Genomic DNA, 22,610 nt, shown 5'->3' with positions numbered 1-22,610 from the left:
TTTTTTTTTAAACAGCTTTTCTACATCATTTAAATATCATACCCAGATTTGAAATTAGATGTATAATGCATGGTTTTCAAAATATCCAGAACAGTGCCTTGCTGTCGGGTGAGGTGTAATTTAAGGTGATATCAGGCCTGGAAAAGTGATGATGAAGCAACTGTGAAGAAGAAACTCAACAGCACCTGCAATTATATGAACAGATAATATGATTGTCTCCAAACACATAAACCAAGTCCAAACATGCACTTTGCATACAGTGAGTATCTCATGGGGGCAGACTAAATGAGTTTGAGTTCAGCTGCAGCACATTGTGGTAAGATGGTTCAGAGGCCTGTGGCTGCTGGTTGCATAAGGTGTTTTTTCTAAACGTCGTAGCACAAGCTACACAGTATATAAAAATTCTTGCAGTAAGCTCTTTAACTAACTCTGAATTTTAGTGTTCCAATCTGTTTGCCATGACCTTAAGGATGTTTCAGTTTCAAGTGCCACAACACTTAAACAGTACTTTGGGATAATATCCATCTCGATGCAGTTCACCCAGGTCATATGAAGATGAGATCAGAGGGCCTTGACTCTTTCTTGCTGTCGGTGGCTGTAGCTCAGGAGGTGGAGCACGTCATTTACTAGTTAAAAGATTGGTTTGATCTCTGGCTCCTCCAGTCTGAATGCCAAAGTAGCCTTAGACATGATAATAAACCAAAACTTGCTCCGCAATGCATTCGTTGGAGTGTGAATATTAGATAGAAAGCACTTACGTGTATAAAACAGCTTCTATGAAAAAGCTTCTGAATATTGTTAACTGTGGCATTTTCTTTTGTTTTGTTTTGATTTGAGTGTTCAAGTAGAAAAGCGCTGTATAGGAACCAGTCTATTTACTTGCCGTCTGAGTGAAGCAAACTCATGTTTGCATATATTGTTTTGACAGGCAAATAAAGGGCAACGCAAGAAAAAAAAAATAGTCTGACTCAAATGTCCTCTCGGAAGTTTCCATTTGTGATCTCCTCGATCTGTCCTGCCATTGTTTCCATCTTACCTCACTTGTAACTCAAAACTTTCCAGTGCATTTTTCCCATGCTCAGCTGGCTCAAAAGTCATTTTCCTTAGGTGACTTTTTTCATGTGCACCATCCAACTCGCTGGACTGGTTTTAGCAGTTACATTTTGTATGCTTGTGAATTCATTCGAGGTGAGTCGCACATTACCTGGAATTCTCCCTTGAAGAATCCTTAGCTATTGTTCAAAGATATCATCAAATATGAGAATGCAACATTTGGCTGCTGTGGATTGCGTTCAGAAACAACAATTTGGCACAAAGTCAGGAAAACAGCAAGCTTATCAAAGGCCATTTTGCGTTTGTAAATAAGCAAATATAGCCACTGGCTTGACTTTACCATGGAAAGGAAACCAGACCATGTTGCTTTATGTGTGTCATGCTTGAAACCCTCTCCCCAGTGACACAGATAATATTACGCTATTTTAAAATCACACGCTGCCCTCTCTTTTGATATTGGTGTAAAAATAGAGATCAGTGCAGCAGCACGAAACAGTTTGAAATATAGAACAGACAGCAGGAAGCTATATTTAGAATGGACACAATCACAATAAGTGCCTGGTGACATTTCATCAACTCCCTACTGAATGCCATTTGGCTTTCCTTACTTTCATGCAGTTTTTATACACCCTTAAGATCTCTGCTAAAGTCTAAAAGGGGGTAAAATTGAGTTAGTGATTAAACTTCATTTGTCCTTACTCACAGATTATGACATTAGATATTGCTGCACCATTTGGGTCTCACTCTCTTTCTCATCTTATCTGTGTCGTAAGAATTTAGGGATCAATGTTGAGAGAACTATAGTCACATATTTAACAGTTAAGCATACGTCACTGGCTTACATAGCTGCGTTCCAGCAGCTAAAGTTGAGTTTTAAATTTGTGTCTTTGTTATGGTGCTTGGCACACGATTAAACATTAAAAAAAACAAACACTGAAGTCACTGAGTAGTATGAATGCGGGCAGGGTGATTTGACACCACGGGAAACATGTTGGGGGTTCTCCAGCGAAAACATTCCTTCAGCCATGCACGTTTTAAGTGAGCACATCCTCTGCAGAGGCAGCTCCCTCCAAGTGAAATTTAAGCTCAGCAGCATTGATCGGCACCCAGACTCTCAGGATGTCACGTTGAAAACGTTCCACACTCAAAGAAGAAGAACATGCAATGAACTTCGGCGAGAATATCCACCAATCTAATGTTGTTGAAATAAGAAACCTGTACATGCTACAACAACCAACCGGTTCAAGCTGCAACAATGGTAGCACTAGTAAAGATAGTTACAGCTTTATTCTGAGAAGTCAGCTTAAAAAGATAAGGAATGATAAGTTGATAAGTGTATGATGGGTGTAAAATGCAAATATAAGGGGGAAAAGTTGCCTGTGTCATAATGTTACCTACAGCAGTTCTTCTGGCAAAAGGTTTATGCACACATCATGTCATGGTAATTTTGGACTGTTTTTTTAAAGAATTGGATGAACACGTTTGAATTTGTTTTAGATTTTCTTTATCCCACACAGGGTCAAAAGTATACATACAGGTACTCATACAAGTATAGATACACCCCTGTTAATGTTTGGTTAAATGTCCCTTAGCAAGTTGCACCTCAACCAGAAGCATTTGGTAGTCATCACAAACCTTCTGGTATAATTCTGGTTGGATTTCTGACCACTCTGTAGCAGTACTACTTGAAGCAAAACAGCCCCAGAACATGATGCCACCACCACCACGCTTAACAGTTGATACAGTATTCTTAAGACTTGAAAGCCTCACCTTTACTCTTCCAAACGTACCTCTTGTCATGCCAAATACCTCAATCTTTTTCTCATCTGACCACAAAATTCTTCTCAAGAAGGCATTTTGCTTGTCCATGTGGACAGCTGCAAATTTCAGTCAAGCAAAAAGGTGTCAGTTTTGGAGCAGGCTCCTCGGTCTTAGTCAGCACCCTCTCGATTTACGATGACGTGAAACTCACTTCACTGTGGACAGTGACACTGTGGTGTTCCAGCAGTTTCCAGTTCATGGCAGGCTTGAGCCTGAGTGGTTCCTTGGTTGTTCCTGAATATTCTAAGTAATTTCCTATGAGGTTGGCAATTTGGGTCTTCTTCCAGACCCTGGCAAAGTGGTGATACATCTAAATAACTTGTTCCTATGTAGAATTTTTTGAACTGCTAAACTTGCATTGTCATTCATATATCTTAATTAAATATATCGTATTGTTTAATAATATAAAACATCTAGTGATCACAGAATATCATAAACTACTGCATTTTGTTAAGAAATATTTACAACATGTAACATTGTCTAACACTGGAAAATAACTCAAAATGTTAGAAATATTCCAGTGTTAGAAAATCAGCACTGCTCAGTGTTAGCCATTGTTAATCTTCAAAACTGACTAGGTTACTTTTAAACATATAACACTGTCAAAAGTGTTAATTTAACACTCAACGGTGTTGTATTTAACACTCAGAGGTGTGGACCCATATAGACACTCTCCAGTGTTAATTTAACACTGGAGATTTTGCTGTGTAATTGGATTATAGGTTTCTGTAATTTTACAAACATTCTTACAATCATCGCTCAAATGATGATGAGAAGAATGATTTTTTACATTTACTACAGCAGCAGTTCTTTACCATGTAGAAAAACTGACACATAATGTTTAAATTGCTCTTATTTGTGTCATATTAAGATATCTCAATACATAGTTCAACTTTTTACACTGACAGAAACTGGAGTTTCACTGGTCTGCCCCATGCACAAAGTGACGTTGTAGTGACGTCTTTTTAAGTCATTTTTTGGAGGTGCAATTTTGGTCCGCAACAACTTTTGTTTTGATGTCTTTTTAAAAAAAATTTTACATCTACTATACTGTACTTCTAGTGTTGACATTCATAGGACCTCTGTGTACGGGCTATTTATAGTCCAACTGTGGTTGTTGACAGGCAGTTTGCAAAGTATGTCCAGTTCATACACACACACTTGCACATACTGTCGGTTGCAACTTCTGTTACCGATCACAAACATGTAATAGCCTACTGAATAAAACAATAGGCTAATACATAATAAATTGTGTTTGTTTAAAAATAATCCACATTTATACGTATCATGTTGATAACAATGTTGAAATTTGTAAATAAAAAAAATTACATTTCTTAATCATGTAAGTTTCCTGCGCCTGCCATAGACATCCACATGATGTTCAAGAAAATTACCCAGTCCAAAGTTCAAATGTTGAACATCATACTGACGTCCAGGTTGGATGATGGTTGGACATCCAAATTGTCGACCAAATTCAGATGTCACACAGATGTCCAGAATTGGTATATATATAAAAACATGATCTGCACATCTGTCTGACGTCCACTGTTTAGTGGGTAAGATCAAAGTGGACCATATGTGGCCTGTGATTTAAAAAGAGTTCGACATCCCTGCATTAGCTGATCTCATTGGTTACCTCCCTGGACATTTTTGGGGGGCAATAATAATGTGCAGTAAACATTCACTCATTCTTTTATTTATTTATTAAGTCAAGTCTTTTTTGCTCATACCTTTTTTGGACTTAAAAAAAACCCACTTTAACATCTGCTGTGTGTTGTTGTGTTGTGTTTTGTTGTGTTTAGTTGTACTTAGTGCTGACGTGGGACAGTTTTCAATTTCATTGTACTATTGTACACGGTCATTTCTTATCTTATCTTTTCTTATCTTATTAGACCAACTCCACATCAGTCAGTTAGATGAAAACTGTTTTATACAGTTTACTTAACTAAATATTAAAGCTATAAAAGGATTCTTATGAGACAAAAATATTTATAAAAAATAAATACAGTCTTTATAAAGCCAATTTGGCATTAGCGGGTGCCCAAAATGACCACTGGGTTTTTGCAGCGAGTCACATCACATTTCCAATTAATCTGGTGATAAGTTCACAACATAAAAATAAAGTCCCTCTGCGCGGAGCCTGCTGCCCATATCCTCCAGGAGCTGTTTCCATAGCCACAGTGGCGTAAGAGAAGGATGAAGAGATTTTGTGGACGATTGCTGAGGCCTAATGAAATGAAGACTGTAAAATGATTGGTTCTGTGTTCTGTGCAAACTATTGCATAACTCTAAGATCAGCACTGAGCTGAATATATATATATAGAGAGAGAGAGCTGCAGGTGTTCAAATTGTGGACCCTGCCTAAATTTGTGTTTGATGTTTCAGTTGCAACAAGGACACAAAAACTGACAGCTGCAGGTAGCAGACGGGGAAGGAAAAACTGCCCCGAGCCCTTTACCAGAGGTGAAACCCTCTGCAGGACTCAAAGTGAGGTGAGCCGTGAAAAGTCAGAGACACTGCTGGTGTGTGAGAGTAATGTTTTATAGCTTTCTCCACATTGGCCCTGTGTAAGAAATATAGTTCATAAAGGAAATATTTACACAGAAAAGATTAGATTAGAGTCTCCACTGTAGTAGCTTCTACTACAACCACAGTATTAGTGTTCAAGCCTAACTGGGCCAGTTGTGCTTTTCCTTGTTATTATATATCATATGTAATGTGGATGCTCATATTAAAGTTTTAAGTTTAAAGCCATGGGGCCAATGCAAAAATATTCATTCAGAGCCAAAAATCTCAAAACATTTGATATTCAAATTCTTTTTTCTCTTCATGGCTCTGTATGATGTCAGTAAGAGGGGATCTCCCTAATATGGTCATGTTAGTCTCTGTGAACAGAAAAGCCTCGAAGTTCTGTCTGTGAATAACAGCCAATCACAGGAAAGATATATTAAAGGGAGGGTGCCATTAAAGAGGCATCAGCTAAAAGAGCTTGTGTCAGAAAGCTGCACCAAGGGCCGATATGAGCTGATCAAAAAGGTTCTGAGAACTAAAAAAACACTGTTTTTTCACTGGTTGTTCAATTGATGTTTAAAGTTTCAACATCTAAAGTGTTACTGCTTGTCTAATTGTAATTTTAATTGCGAATCACTATAGTAGAGGCTACTGTAGCTTCTGCTATAGTAACATAGAGATCTAGAAGTGTGCCGTAATTAAATATCCGGGAGTTAAAGTAAGCTTTCTACATGACATAAAGATAATGATGACAGAAAAAGATAGATTTTGACTTTAAATGACTAAAAAAAACACATGTAGCTTTTCTTTGGCCAGCATGCTTTCCTTTGAAATTTAAACAGGAAAAGTTAAAGTACACGACTGTTTGTACTCCCAGTCATTCCTCAGACTCCTTCAGTTTTCCCCACTGTCTCCCAAATGGGCTGGGCTTTTTTCCCGCAATCCACCCTTTTCCAAATCCTATAAATAGCAGCTGTTTCAGAAGGCAGAACAATACTCTGCAGACTTCTCCATTCATACATTCCTGGCACCGGACCAAGCTGTCTCCACCCTCTGCTGGTTACCTGACTCATGTCTCTGCATGTCTACTGTATGTAAACAGTGGTGCACACACACACGCACAGAGCAGGAAAGAACTCAACAGAACCACACACATATCTGCTTTACAAATGGCTCTTGTTAAAACTAATGTGAATCACAAAGTACAGACTGATGTAATGTATTTAAAATACTAAAATAAACTGTATAAACATGTTTTCTCTCTGGCAGATTTGTCCATGGATGTAGCATCTGTTCTTATCTTAATTTCCATCTTATTTGTTTCAAAAGAAACACTGCAAGACTCTCTTATCTCACTAAAATACCTAAAGCTCTATAATCTTCAGTGAAAAACAACATTGAATTTAAGAAGTAGATTTGTTTTCTTTGCCTGCTTTGCTTTTGACCAATGCAGAACATCACCGACGGTTCAGACGACTGAATCCTGATTGTAGTATCATGGTGGTTTGCTGATTTTGGCACGAAATGTAATTTAAGGTCAAAAATCCCCCTCTCCTTCTTCCTGTTTCCTCCTTCACTTTTGCTATTGCTCAGACTGATTCATCAGAATGGTATGAAACATGAGCTTTTTAATATATCTTCTCTTCATATAATACACAAATGGCATGTTTTATAATTGTAACATATCCCTAAAAGGAACTCTAATTTTTCATAAATGCACTGCAGCCCACTGCAGAGCAGTGAAAAAGCAAATGTCTCACAGTGTTTGCTAACTTGTTGGCTCCGTAGAAGTCTGTATGAGGTCAAATTGCGGCTATGTTGAGCCAGTTGGTGATATGTGTCCTGCACTCTCTGTCCTTGGCTAATTTAAACATTTCCAGCACTGAATCAGTTCTGAAGCGGACTACTTCTTCTGTGTTTCAGATGTTGAACCAAGGTAAACAGATTTCATTCTACCAAAATTTTATGGATATTGCGTGAAAATGCTTTAGAGTGTTTAAAGCATTGTGAGGAGGGAGAGGGGGAAATGCAAAATTTTACTGTTTTAATAACTGCTTTTAGTTCAGTGTCTTGATGACATCCTGCAGCATACAGTAGCTACACCCTCCTTCAAAATGACTGGAGATCAAATCAGTCCTGAGTACCTTAAAGCACCTATCAACAAGTGAAAAAGAAAGTCACAGAAATTGTCAGCTATGTATGAACAAATACCAGCACACTTGTTTATAAGCTGATCAGCATCCCCATTGGTGAAAGCAGGCAGACGGCAGCAGGCTAAAGAGGGTGGGAGCCTTCTGGGAAAAGCATCGGTGATGATGGAGTCACTGAATATCATTGATACTCCCCAAGTGTCACAGACACACGTTGTGCTTCAGCTGTGTAGGGTCTGTGAACAATTTGAAACTAGCAAACCACTCTGCTGTACCTTAGATTTCCATTTCTCACTACACTGCTCGTTTCAATATTTACATACATGTCTCGGTTTTGCCACATCGTTGCTCAGTTGGAACTTAAAGGCTATGCCACAGTTTGTATAATTGAACCATGTGACACTAAAACTGTCATCTTCACGCTCTGTGTTTTGCTTTTCCCGACAGGCTGAACGTAGGAAGCAGTGTGGGAAGCATTTTCGTGTGGGAGTGTGCCGGTCAAGAGTGAGGGAACGTCTACTATTCATGATCATCTCGCTTTGGACACCTGCCAAAGGTTTCTGAAAATGAGGGGGCTGGTGGCTGAAACAGTGATCATTTATTGTTTTCATTGTGCTTTGGCTCCTCGTTTTTCCAAAGGAAGTGAGAAAGAGTCTGTTTCAGGTCTTCTGGGTTTGTCATACCAGTGGAACTGTAGGTGAATGTTGTGAATAATGTGAGATCAACTTCATTTTTATGTTGCTTTTTTATTTTTTACACTGTCACTGGTTTAAAAATATTTATTATTGTTGACATTTCCCCATATTTATGCCATTAAAAAGGACACTGACACATACTGAATGAAAAAAAACCAAACACATCTCACAGTTGATCGATTACCAACTCATCTCCGTGACCTTTACATGTGCTGCTTTTCCATCTCTTGCTGCTGTATCTAAAACTGTGCGTAGACCCGTGCAGAAAATCCTGACAGCCTTTACGCGATATTTTGTTTATCGTCCTGTTTATTTCCACACCATCATTATCACATTATGTGGTTACATTACATCATAGCCACTCCATTACCTCGTGCCAGAAATGTTGAGCATGGTAATCCAGTGATAAAGGTTGGAAAAGGTTGTGCAAACATCACAACTCCTGCTATATGTTTTAGCAAGGCAGTGTTAAAGTGATGCACCTGCAAGGTTTAGCTGATTATTACCACATGCGACACCGTGCCTGTGCTGTTTTTGCACTTACAATCCGCCTGTGTGTGTGTGTGTGTGTGTGTGTGTGTGTGTGTGTGTGTGTGTGTGTGTGTGTGTGTGTGTGTCATCCTGCCAAAATGTGGTCCTGGCGATATCTTCTATAGTAAGAAATACCAAAATGATGATTTGAAGTAGTGTTTGAATACCTCTTTGTGTTTCAGTGGAATTTTTTTTCCTTGGTGTAACATGGAAGTTCACAGAGTCACAGTGGTGTGGTGGTTAGCACTATCACTTGGGTGAAGGTTATGAGTTTAAATCCAATCTGGGTCTTTCTGTGTGGAGTTTATATATATATATGTGACCTGTCCAGGATGTACCATCACCTCTCACTCCTTTGACAGCTTGTTCCAGCCAACCCACAACCCTGAGTTGGTTACGCAGAAGAAGATGGATCACAGAACTTTAGAATAAAGTCAAATTTGAAAATGTAAGCTCAGGGTTGGTAGCAGAGCATATGCTAATTGATTCCGATTCACAAGATATAAATTTGACTTTGCTATTTTAAACCATATATGCATACATTTATAGCCTGTCCATAGCACTGATGCTGTATAGGCTATACACGCATGTCCAGCAATTTTCTTAATTTATAATGTATTTGTAAATTCTCAATAAGTTGTATCTTTGTCTTTCATTTTAGAAATGGATTTAGTGTCACACTTGCTGTGATGTCATTACAAGATGATTTTTAGTTTTATTATTCATGCAACTTCTTACAACTATTTTAATGATTGGATAACTATTTAAATGGCAATTCTTGAGGCTGCTGTCACTTTGAGTTAGATAAAAAAGCAAACAGATGAACGCTAGCTTCCCATAAGCACTACAAACATGTAGGAAGTGTGTCATAAAACTACAGTTCCTCACATGGCCACTAGAGGAAGGCTCTTAAAGTATATTAATCCCCAAATTTAAAATGGAACAGCTATTCCCAAACTCACCAGTGCTGTGGCACACTTAAAAACCAGAAAATCTCAATCTTACATTTTCACTCTAATTAAAATACAAGAGAAATTGGTATATTTCCTTGAATTTTTTGTGTTAAGTTATAAGCCCAATATGTGAGCCACCTGCAAATTAGACACAAAAGTCAATACATGTGTTGTACATTTAGGTCAGAGTATTGATTAATAGCACAAGCTAACCCCCTTATATTGCCAGTTTTATCTTTTTTTTATATGAATAAATGTATTTATATAAATATGTAACTGTACATTATTATTACTTTGGACCACCTGCAGTACCTTTGTGGCCCACTATGGAGCCCCTGCTAGCACTTTGGTAATCCCTTCTTACTGTCTGCTCACTTTAGCTAATTATTTGTTTGTGGCAACTGTAAGGATATTTGTTTTAAAATAACTGACCTATTACAAGTGTAGGTTAGAGACAGGTGGGTTTCATTTCTGTCTTCTCTTATACTAAAAGACAGTCTAAGAAGTTGGCTGCCAGGTTTGTCCAACATGTATATAATTTGTAGCCTGTTTTACATGATCGAAAGTTAGAACTGTATTACTGAAGTAAATTAGCGATTCTTGCTACTCAGTTTAGCTAGCCAGCTAAGTTAGCTTACAGCTTCTACAACTGCTGGTTTAGAAAAAGGGCACGAGATGGCGGTAGCTAAAATGCTTAACTCTGAAGCCTGTTAAAGTCCTGGTCCGTTTTTTGTCTTTATATTCTATTTCTATATTTTAATAGTACTAGTATAAAGTATGGCGTGTCAACCATATTGTATTCTTCACTTCATTTGCATTTTTCTTAGGTAAATTACTTAAAACTGTAGTTGACAAACGAATCGGTTTAGCAGCTAGCCTCAAACCAGCAAAAACCACATAAGAGTTTATGGTGTGAGAAGATGGCAATTTGTTATAGTTAAGTGTTTCTTAAATACGTGTGGACAGTACAAGCACGAGGCCCCACAGGACTACTGTAGTAGATGTAAATTGTGCGGAGTCGACGCTTCTCTGCAGCGCCTCTAGGGCCGCACTTGTGCTCGCAGAGGAGGAGAGTAGTACAGGGAGGTGGGAGCGCGGAGGCAGGGCAAGCTCTGTGTGAGTTAGGGATAATGACAGACCGGCACGGCCGGAGTTTAGCAGAAAAATAAGAACCTGGTGAGCAAAATCCAGAGCCGCCGCGAAAAACCACTGAAGTCCGCGGCGGAAACATGCGATCTGACAGGAATCTACGTGTCCGCGTCTCACTTGTGCCTTTGCTAACACCTTCAGGGAGTTCACATGTTTCTGCGCGTCGACAAGGAGGCAATGTTTAGACGCAGACGAGCGACGGAGCCCCGCGGAGTTTGGATGTGTGTTTGGTAGCTTGTCAGATGAAAGAGTACAGTTTGTTGAATCGAGAGGAACGGCGCCAAGGAGCACCCCGAATGTAGCCTCCAGGGGAAGCGAAAAGCGAAACACTGTACCTGCCAGTGTGTGCCTTTGGTCACCCTGCTGTGTGTTTCGATTTCTCGTAGTTCTGTGAGGCTAACGTAGGAGAGGATGCAGGTGAAGAAGCAAAGGGACCCGGACCGGAGCGGCGGGGACATGCTGGAAGCAGACGGTCCCCGCAAAAACTCCTCGTGCTTCTCAAATATCAAGATATTCTTAATATCGGAATGCGCCCTGATGTTGGCACAGGGCACCGTCGGAGCATACCTGGTGAGTACAACACAACCCGAGCTCACGCAGGACTCGGAGTGCCTGCAGTGTGAACTGAGACCCCACTGCAGTGGGGGCTGCTCAGATCTGTGTTTACTGGGACTAGGCTATTGCATTTGGGGCTTTTCCTGCTCTGCATGCTTTTGACTAATGCAGCAGAACAGTGTCAGGACAGAAACCTGCCTTCTTCTCAGTAAAGTCTGCCCTTTAGGATAGTATACCCTTTACCACTCTTTTGCTTGTGTTTTTATTGTGAGGAAAACCTCTATAGCTACTTTTCACTCATGTCTAATTTATCTCTAATGTGTCACAACTCAAACTAAATCATCATTTACCATCCATTTACCAGAGGGTGACTTTAAAACTCTGGTTAGCTTTAGTAATAATAGCCTAAACATATTTAGGATGTCAGAATTTGGCTGCTTTGACCCCAAATGACATTCAAGGTCAAAAATTTCCCCTCCATTACTTAAGCTTTCACATTTACTATTACTCATACAAATAAACTGTTAGTATGAGAAATAACATAATTAACACCTGCTTTCTTCTGATGAATCTTTGAAATGTGTCTTGGTGATGATGATGATGATGATGATGATGGAGTGTTACAGTAAAATTTGAACACAGGAATGCCTAATATAGATTTTGTTAAAAAAAAGCTCCCTGAAGTGCTTCAAATTTTTCCTCAAAGGGTCCCAGAGGATCTTTCACAACCTCGGGCGAACCACTCTGAACATTTAGTTTCAATATTAGCAGTGTTTATTCTCCAAGAATCACACTGATTTCTCAGCTTGCTTGTTCAATTTTTAGAGTAAAACCCTAAATATCTTGTCCATATTTGGAGTGGAACATCTTATCTTAACTCTTACTGAACCTGCTGAGCATCAAGCATCCTGTGGCCCAGCAACAACAGAGCACAGTGGTGCCACTCGGGAGTCGCTTACGGGGAGGAGGGGGGTCTTTTTCTTCACTGTTTATTTCAGATTAAACAGGCATTTGCAGTTTTTTTGTAGTTTATTGGCACTGGACACCTGTTTAAACAGGAAAGGAAAGATAGACCTGCAGGTGAGGTTTGGAATCATTCACTTAGTGCCAAGCTTTTGGGCCTGTTTTTGTTTGTAAAACCCACCGAGCTGATTTACATGGAATATCATTTACTCAGCCAGGACTGAGGTACCTGGCTTAGTGACAGTCTAATGAGCTGGTGTCGACCTGTATGAGCTAATGCGGTGTCTGATTGGATGAAGGTGCTTAGGAGTGTTTACTGGCAGCAAAGGGGCAAAATTTAACTATCACGACCCCCTCTGATTTCTGTGAGCTGCTTACAGCACAAGACACTTACAGTAACAGCACGCTGTGCCTCCTGATTTAGCAGCTTGACTACAGGGGAACGGTTAACCTGCACAAACACATGAGAGCACACATGTACGTCTGCAGTCCGTGATTTATTAGGCCTGTTCTTTTTAGTTGTGCAAGTGAACAGAGGGAATTAACGGCTTTGAGTCTGAAGCAAATAATGAAAGATTGTTCTAGGCAGTCGAGTTCAATGGTCTAATGCACATTAGGGCTATAACTTTTTTCTTTTCTTTTCCTGTCATTACTAGGTATGTTACAATACTAGACTAATAGTACAGACCCAAAGATATTCAGTTTATGATGAGATATTATAAAGACATATAAAAGGCTAAAACCAGAATATTTCCATTCCTTCTGCTTGGTAAAATGACAGAACTGATTTATTAATTGCTAAAATAGCTGAAAAATGAATTAAATTTTTTGATTCACTGGATTAATTGACTAATCATTTCAGTTTGGTGGACATAGAGTTTGAATCACAGTATTACAGGAAACTAAAGTCCTGGCTTACAATCATGCCAAAGCTTTTTAACATAATGTATGTGCACTCAGGATATGGGCTTTCAATAGGTAAACAAACAGCAACTCATCTGAAGTATGGCCATTTAAGCTGCTCTATTTTGCCGTGGTTAAAAAGGTATTTTGTTGCTGCCTTTTGATATCAATAGATCACATGCATGATGAATATATTCAAACATCCATTAAATAGTGATGCCTGATTAAAATTTTAAATTTAGGGTGTGGTGTTATATAAGATAAGATAAGATAAGATAACTCTTTATTGTCATTGCACAGTCATACATAGTACAGTAGTACAATGAAATTGGAAAAACTGTCCTACGTCGGCACTACATATAACACAACACGACACGATATGACACATCACAACGTAACAAACAACACAACACAGTATATTAACTTAGTATAAAAAAGAAGAATAAGTGTATGTGTATTGCACACTGTTATTATTGCACATTAATTATTATTGCACCTTGTTATAAATATAAATATTATTGTTATCGTTTTAAACATTGTTACCTCCCCCTAAAAAGTCCAGGGAGGTATCCAGTCAGGGCAGCTATTTACATTGATCAGGGCTATTGCCCTGTTGTAAAAGCTGTCCTTGAGTCTATTTGTTCGGGACCTCAGCAGCCTGAACCTCCTGCCAGACGGCAGCAGCTTAAACACCCGGTGTCCTGGGTGTGTGCAGTCCCGTAGGATGCTGCGTGCCCTCTTGAGACAGCGAGTGCTGTACAGGTCCTTCAGGGAGGGAAGAGGATGTCCAATGATTTTTTGGGCCATGTTGATGACCCTCTGGAGTGCCTTTCTGTGTGCTGTGGTGCAGCTGGAGAACCACACACCGATGCAATATGTCAGCACACTTTCAATGGAGCAGCGGTAGAAGACGGTCAGCATGTAAATTTATGTAAATTCTATTTATGTAAATCTATAAATAGAAAGCATTGGTCAGTTTTTGTATGCAGGGCCCAAGAGTTCAAAATCTATTGCTTATGTTATCACTTCTCACAAAACCACCAAATCTGACACTTGAAAGCTTTGAGCTACAAAGTGCAACAACTGAACCTCAACAGTGTTTGTCTTGGCGCTGCAGGCCTGTCACACCAAGTGTGTTCAAACACGGAGGAAGCCCAAACATGGCTGTCCTTTTGAAATCTCAGTACTTATATAATGTATTATATAATACCTATAATGTTTTAACATAAGGTTTTAGGTGGGATCTGATTTGTTTAGTAACTTACCAGACATTTTTTGGTTTACTTCAGCCATTTTTGTTGATTGGAACACAAGTATAACCATTAACACACCTGTCAGATATCAGATTCTGTGAAAGTGTAAAATGTTGTTTTGAAAACTGCAGTACATTTCTAAAGAAGTGTTCAAACTATGCTATACAAGTTATTTAAAAAGAGAAAGTACTAACTAAAAGTTCATCTCTTTGCCCATGTCCTAAACTGTGGAGGCAGCTTCTTTTGGATGCCACTAACAGAGCTCTTTAAAAATAACCTATGCAGCCCTGTTCGAATACCTTTAGATAACCTTCAACCTGCTGTAAGCCACACCTCATAAAACAGAGTGGATTCCATTCTAATAGCAGAAGCTTAGTTATAAACAGTTGCTCTTCCATCACAAATAGCACCATTTCTGCACATTTACATCAATGCTGAACCTCAATGTGCAGAAGTGACTGTCAGCAGTGAGCAGCTTTCTTCTGCATGTTGATAATTAAATGCCTGGTCAGTACATCCTGAGAAAAATTGTCTCCTCATGCTCACATAAGGTTTGCTCTTCTCATATTTGATGGGTTGTCAGCATGACGAGGTTTGTTTTGTTGCTGTGAGACAGATTAAACATTTCCACAGTCTGAGTTGTGATGCGGAGAAAATGTGGCTTTGACCACTGACCATTAAGCATTCCTCTCAGTTTTTCCTGTGTATTTTATGCTTGTAAGTGAAAAAACCGTGATGGAAAGCTGGTTGTTGAAGTCAGAAACGTGTTGAACCTGCAGACCAGAGTATGACTCATCCAGAGGGTTTCCACTGCTCAAACTGTCAGTCACAGGTGCTGACTGCAGGCTCTCGATAATGGGATGAGATGATGTGGTGGCTTTATTCCCTCTGTTTCAATGTTAATGTCTGCGTAGAGCTGCAGCTGTTATGTTAACAGGTTGTTGGGGCTCACTATTGTTTCTAACAGCTGGGTAAAACAGGATTGAGCTTAGATCCCAGCTGGGCAGAGCCAGCCAGGCATAAATGCAGCCCATCTAGTGAGTTTGCATTCCCGAGAAAGAGCCACCCAAGGGGCAGAAACGTCATGACTCATTCTGAAGTTTTCAATCCAACAAACTTCACTGAAGGACTCCGGCATGAGCCGCTCCCAACAATCATCTTCTCCGCACTTTGATAAGTAGTGAAAGAGTCACTGCAGTTGTGTTCAGAGAAGTGCAAAAATGACCTGCTGTCACATCTAACTTCTAAAAGTCACAGAAGACAGCTTATTTTAAACCCAAATGGCAAAACAGATAGACTGTATAGCATTGTTTTTTTTGTTGTTGGAAGTGACAGTCTACGCACCTGTTGTGTAGTAAGTATTGTGCACAGGTAAATAAAGTAAAGATAATGCACCCAGTAAACCCACAGATACAGATTGCAGTTCAATTTCAGGAGAACACAGTGTGTTGAGCTGTCACTGAAAGGACAGCTGTGGAGGAAGTGAAGGTACTAAATACAAGAAAAGCTGAAAATATATTCTATGTTCTACTGTTTAAAAATATAAAGCTGATGCTTCACTGTGATTCCTCCTGCAAACCAAACACTTAAAATGTACAGCATCAAGGTAAGGAAACATTCAAGTGTGTTTGCATGACGGACGAAAAGAGCAGTTTTCCACATTTAAGCCTTAAGCACAGAGCCTCTTGGAGCCACAAAGATTATGTCTGCATTAAAACTGCTTATAAACCTAAATCAACTGTGTACATTAAATCACCATAATTGGAAAAGAAATGTGTAAAATGCTCCAGCAGCAGAAACCACAAGTTGACTGGTGGGGCCCTCTTTTCAGGGGATGTTTGTGTTAGTAGGATCTTTTCTTTCTTTTTTTTAGTAGCTCAATCAAAACTCCTTCATAGTGGCAGTTGGGAAAAGGGAAGTAGTTGTGCCCTTTAAAGGACAGTTTGAGCCAAATATATAAATAGCATTTTATACTCTCTAAAATGTGCCACTGTGGTTCACATTGCTCAGAGAGACTCTTCCCACAGATCCGTCTTTACTGAGAAATCATGGCATGCACATGTCTAACTAAATTTAAAGTGTTAATTGTCCGTCTCTGTATATCCTGACTATAAATGTGGCCTCACAGTATTTATTCCCTGACCTCTGAATCGTATCTGACAAACAGGGTTGCCAAAAAACTATCCTATACAACCTTTCTGTTGTGTTTGCTTTGTTTAGAAGTTACTGGTAAGCTCTAACTCTTGCTCTGGATGACAGCTGGTGAACAAGAGAAGCAATGAAAGTAAATGTTGCTGTGCCCAGCTAATCAGAAACAGAGGCCTGTTGCCTGGGAGGAGCCACGGCGTGGAACATCTGAACAGCTCGTTATTCAGGATGTTCCAGTAGAAAGGCACACTTTAAAGCAATGTGACTGATGATGATGGAAACACGTGATTTATAGCAGTGCTTGAAAGAATCAAGCACAGGCCCTATTTAGATCCACTAATAGTTAATGTGTGTTTTTATGTTTGAATAATCATGCTTCCTCAATGGCTCTTGTTTTAAAATCCAGATATGTATTCGACATTTTTTTTTTCTTCATTCCACATTATTCGCATGGCCCCACATTTTACTTATTTGTTCCTTTTTTTTGTCCTCTTGTTTTTAGGTGAGTGTGCTGACCACCCTGGAGCGGCGGTTCAACCTACAGAGTGCTGACGTCGGAGTGATAGCCAGCAGCTTTGAGATAGGCAACCTGGCACTTATCCTGTTTGTCAGCTATTTTGGGGCTAAAGCACACCGGCCCCGTCTGATCGGCTGCGGTGGCATCGTCATGGCACTCGGCGCTCTGCTCTCAGCTTTACCCGAGTTTCTAACAAATCAGTATGAGATAGGGGAAGTGTGGAGGACTAATGAGGGTCGGGATTTTTGCTCCAATAGTAGCAGTTCAGAGGCTCAGCAAGCGGAGAAAAATGTATGTGACAACAAGGCCAACACCAACATGATGTACCTGCTGCTGATCGGAGCCCAGGTCCTGCTGGGGATTGGAGCCACGCCAGTGCAGCCCCTGGGGGTCTCCTATATCGATGATCACGTAAAGAAGAAAGACTCCTCACTCTATATAGGTGAGCCATATTAAAAATTCTTAGGGTGTCATCAAAGGAAGAAACGTTTTGCTCTTTTTGAGCAACACGTTGATTTCCCGAGGAAATGAAACCTTGTGTGTTTGTTCATCGCCATCAGGTCTAATGTTTACATAGCTTAAGTCAACATATTATGCATGTGCACTTCTGCTGCACACCATCTCCCTTTGTTCCCAGCGCAGGCCTGTTCATGTGAGTGCCAGGTGAGCACATCTTGGAGCTGTTTAATCTCCATTGCAGTGGTTTAAGTGGTAAAGAGGCCAGAAATGGGTGAAATGTGTCGGTCTGCTGTGTTTGCGCTCCTCTCTCAAATCCAGGATGCTGCTGATGTGGCTAGGTTTAAGGTGAATTCAGAGTGCTTTCTGTGCAAAAGTGTGAATTCACAGTAGCTGTTTAGAGATTAGAGAGCAACTAAATCTGAGGCCTTACAATTTGTAAATTTGACTAGTAAGGTTCTTGATAGATATATATAGATATATATAGATATAGATATAGATATACATACACACACACACCATACAGAATTGAAAATAAGTTTTTCAGTGTATTCATTTAAAAAAAAGGTTTCATTGACTTACAGTTATGCATGATTAATCTTTCCCTTTACATGTAAACCACAGGCAAAAATCCCAATCAGTCTGTCTCTATGTTTTGACTGGGCCTGTAATTTGTTATCCAGATTGAAACATCAACCTTTGATAGAGTGCATGAGATGTGTCTGAATAGCAGGCAATGTTTGTTACCAGTGTGCAGCAGAGACAATGAGAGCCTGAATGTAGGATGAGTTCAGGCTGGTACACACCCTTCCTGATACATTTGCACAGCAGCGTGCTGTGTGTCACTCCAATACAGATGTGACCTGTGGACAAAGCCAGCAGTGTGCTTTGTAATCTCATGGCCAAAGCTGATGTTCTTGATTGCCAGTCATTGTGTTTATTTCAACGTGTTTTTTTTTGTTGTTGTTTTTTTTAAAAAGCACATTGTCAGGAGCTCTATGATTTCAAACAGAGCTCAGAGTATCACAAAAAGCTTTAACATTTTCGCACCACAGTGTCGATGCTTGTAATCTGTTTATAGTGGGAAGTGGACTGTGAGTGATTGAAGTTTGGTAGGCACAGGGGGGGAGAGATTTGGTCCTGCCTTCCTCTGATAAGCTGCTAGGAGAGCTGGAGGAAAAACAAGCGGTGAGCAGCGAGGAACAATGTGTTATTGAGTCGTGCTCAGCTGATTGTCCTAATCCTTCTGCTGCAGGCTTGTCATGTGCCCCCAGCTCCATGAATGGTGTATATTGTCTGAATTTCCTTTCATATTTTGTTACATTTTTGGATTATTCATTCAGTTTACTTCAGCAATAACAATGTTGAGAAACACACCAAGTTGTGTTTCATAAGTCTTTGTTGTTCTTCCACTGTGTTTGGTTATTTACTGCACATTAATTAATTTTAAACAGGTTCTGTGGCCAATGTCTTGAGCTTCAGTTTCATAGTTCACTTTAGCTCCCTACACACCAGTAAAGATCATCTGTGTAGAAAATGAATAAAAGCAGAATACACACTATACCTTAAATTGGCAATAATAGAAACAAGAGATTCTTTAGTTTCTTTTATTGACACATATACATACATAATAATCAAAACACTTGGTTTAATAGATCAAAACTAATGACACAAGTAATTTACAACAAGCAAAAACAAAGTAGAGAAGTAAAGATGTCAAGGATCCATCACTTTGTGAAATAATTAATGAAAAAATGGTTCAGCAGTTCAGCTTCCAGCTTCTTCTAAGCTGGATCATATGGATCATAGACCATCAAGTGAACATAGCAAGATTATTTAATTTTAAAAAAGTGCTTTATTTAATACTTTAACACCTTTCCAATTCTAATCTTTTTCAGGCTATTTAACCTCTGCAGAAAGGTTTGCAGAGAGTGTTTTGATGAGAAGTTTAGGCTTGGTTTTTAGGAAATGTTCATAACATAAAGAGCACGCCTTTTAATTCTTTAACAATAAAACCTTACTTTTAACACATAGTTCTCACAGCAGTCGCAGGCAGATGTGTTAGCACACACAGTAAAGCTTCCTCTGCAACCACTGCTGTCTCATTTTCAGCAGAATGATGATACATTAAGACTTGGACACGTTCACACTTGCAAGTGTTAACAAATAGTCAGGATTTAAAGCAGAAGAAATATGTTTTTACGTATTGTTTAATTCACTATCATATCATTTTAAGCTCAGCCCCAGTTTGAAAAATATCGGCACAATTAATGATCCTAATCTGTAAGTGATGGTGTTTTTATCTCAGCACAGCTGTTACCCGTCACTGTTGTCAAAGCATATTTCCACCCAGTGATGAGTTATTGTTAAGGTCTGAACTAAATGGCGAGGTGACGAGCACATACCTTTGAAGAGGGCAGGTCTCGCGCCATGTTCAGTACAGTGGTTCAGGGAGAGTGTAGCATAGAGGCCTGGAGAGGAGTCATAATTACAGAGTTAGGCAGGAATGCCAACCAGCCAGCAATGAGGTGGGTCTGACTGGGCCGGGACGCTCACGCATACCACACAGGCCTATGAAAAACAACTCCTCGAGAGGCTCTGCCTTCCTACTTTTACTGTGTACACTGCAGCAGACATGTGTCTCTACTCTTTTAACAACAACTGTAAAACACACTAAAGGCTGGTCTGTTGTGACTCTTCAGAGAGCTTTTTGGTCTCTTTCTGATTATAATATGTTTTCTGTCATTGTTAATAGATTTATTTTTTTTTGCTAAGCCTCCATTGGTAAGTGGTAGGCTACATGTTCTACTTAAAAGAAAGTACCTTAGTGTTCTGAAGAAGTCAGTTTGAATCACGTTGCCACCGCAGAGTCGAGCATCATCAGGTATTTTATTGGATGCTGTTGTCTTGGTTTGTTTTCCAGTCTAGATGTAGCCACTGGTCGCTGGCCAAAGGAAATAAATATGATTGGACAGATTGCGTCAACAGGATCTCTATTCCCACTGCTCCATGACCTTTCATTATTCACTTCTAATTTTGGCTCTTCCCACAGGACCCCCAACTGCATAAATACAGTGTCCAGGACAGTCACACAGAAGCCTCTAGAGCTGATGTTGTGTGTCTTACTGACTTCACACAGCTGTCTGTTTAGGTGTCAGACGTTTTAAACAGCCTCTGATTACGTCATCGTAATGTAAAGCATGCGTTGCCTGCAGTATAGTACACACAAGGGTTGAGTGGAAGTATGAAATGGATAAAAAAAAAATGATGTAGTTATTTTAGGATAATGAATCAAACTTCCACTTCAATCATTTCTGGAGCTAGACAACTAATATGGCACATTCAGGAATAAATTTGTAGGTTAAAATTATTTATATCATTCACAGTGCTCATTATCTTTGCAGTTCAAATGTCTTTGTCTGTCTGAATAGTGAGAGAACATTTGTATATGCCCTATTGGCCACAGTCATCACTGAAAACATAATGAAAACACTATTAGGAAAAGCAGTTTGTTAGCTAGCAATCTGTGGTCTCCGTGATTTAATCTGCTAACAAACATCACAGTCTGTGATTCATACAGTTATAAGCACAAATTTGTTCTCAGTCTAAGCTTTGGGTAGGGAAGTTCCTGGTGACTAATTTCCTAATTGGGTAAATGGGAGGGAAAAAAGTCGGAACAAATCTACAAGTCTAAAAGTTACAAATAGTCAAAATGGAGTTCAGTTGAACATATATGGTTAAATATTGCATGTATAATCACAGACACAGTAATAGATTAGTTTGCTGAGTGTGGTTAATTGGCAGTGCTAGCACCACAGATTATATGGCTGCAACCAACATCCTTCTTTCCCTGCAGGAAAGCTTCCTTGCACCTGTATAGAAAGTGTTTACGCATTACTGTAGTGATTATAAGTTTTGGGGTGGGGGTTTCTTACGGCCTACATACAAACTTTCCTTTACAAGATCAATTCTATCTTATTCTATGCCGCTAAACTGTGGTGGTCTGTGTGGCTGTCACCTGTCTTACTTTCCACTTGTTGTTTGTGTACAACTTCCTTTCACACAGAGAGGTGTTTCTGTCTCCTTTTGACAAAGAGCTGTGGTAAACTTTCACAGCCACATCATACCAAAGAGACTTCTACCTGGAAAGTCTTTAAAAATGTGTTTCCTGTCTTTGTACTTTTGTTCCAATCACTTTTTTGTATTTTATCTTCAGCCCTCATTATTATCTAGGGCAAAATGTAGTGCTAATTTATTCAAACCTACATATTTTACCATTTTTGTTTACTTTAGCCCCTCAGAGATAAATTTAGCTTCAGGTTTGTTAAGAAAATTGTTGAGTGGTTGCAGTGACAACGGTCTCGGAGGGATCCTCGAGAAGCTTGTCAACATTCCTCCTAAAATGCTTTGAATCCAAACCACTGCTGTGGTATGGCGTTTATATAAGCTACTTAAAGTCGGCGCATGGTAATGTCATCTTGAAGGATTAGATCCTAAATGGGTTTTTCCATCCATGGTATAAGCTGCATGCAAAGTTTGCCTAGCAACAGAAGTTTGGTTTATCTCAAGATGATAAATAGGGTTGCATTAACCTTTCATCAATGAGCCGCTGCTTCCCTGCATCACTGTAATGAACACTATCTGTCCGCCATATGTGACAGCATGCAACCGTCTGCTGCTCTACAGGCTGATTGGCATAGAGGAGTTTACAGTGCATTGAGTTGCAGGCCCTGATACAGTGTACTCCCTGCTCAGTTACTTCTACTCTGGTTCTAGAGGCTATAGAGGGCAATGAACACGAGATTATCTTGTATCCAACCGGTCAACAACATGCGGTCCTAGAGCTAATCACTAATTATCCCTGAATACTCTGAGTAGCACGTCAAGTAAGAGTCAGAGAGGAAGCAAGGAGACATAGTGCAGAGCAGTGGGAGTCTGCACCCTTAACAGTG

General features: G+C 39.6%; 1 protein-coding gene across 5 annotated transcripts in view; it reads left to right on the top strand.

Annotated features, from left to right (window-relative positions):
• The first annotated feature begins 10,002 nt into the window (after nt 1-10,002).
• The window catches only part of slco3a1a (solute carrier organic anion transporter family member 3A1a), a 36,713-nt gene continuing 24,105 nt past the window's right edge, over nt 10,003-22,610 (top strand). The window contains exons 1-3 of one of the 5 annotated variants that reach the window (XM_085461768.1): nt 10,003-10,063; nt 11,250-11,433; nt 17,188-17,644. In XM_085461768.1, the coding sequence (XP_085317894.1) occupies nt 11,275-11,433; nt 17,188-17,644 (616 nt within the window). In that variant the 5' untranslated portion in view covers nt 10,003-10,063; nt 11,250-11,274. The other 4 variants (XM_085461766.1, XM_085461769.1, XM_085461767.1 and 1 more) reach the window with 4 other exon arrangements.

Source organism: Copadichromis virginalis, linkage group LG7 (assembly GCF_057382275.1).
Source record: "Copadichromis virginalis isolate Kocher_CV1m ecotype Utaka linkage group LG7, C_Virginalis_male_GT1.1, whole genome shotgun sequence".
Lineage (NCBI taxonomy): Eukaryota > Metazoa > Chordata > Actinopteri > Cichliformes > Cichlidae > Copadichromis > Copadichromis virginalis.
The sequence above is the reverse complement of the archived record's forward strand: the minus strand, read 5'-3'. Positions and strand labels throughout refer to the sequence as shown.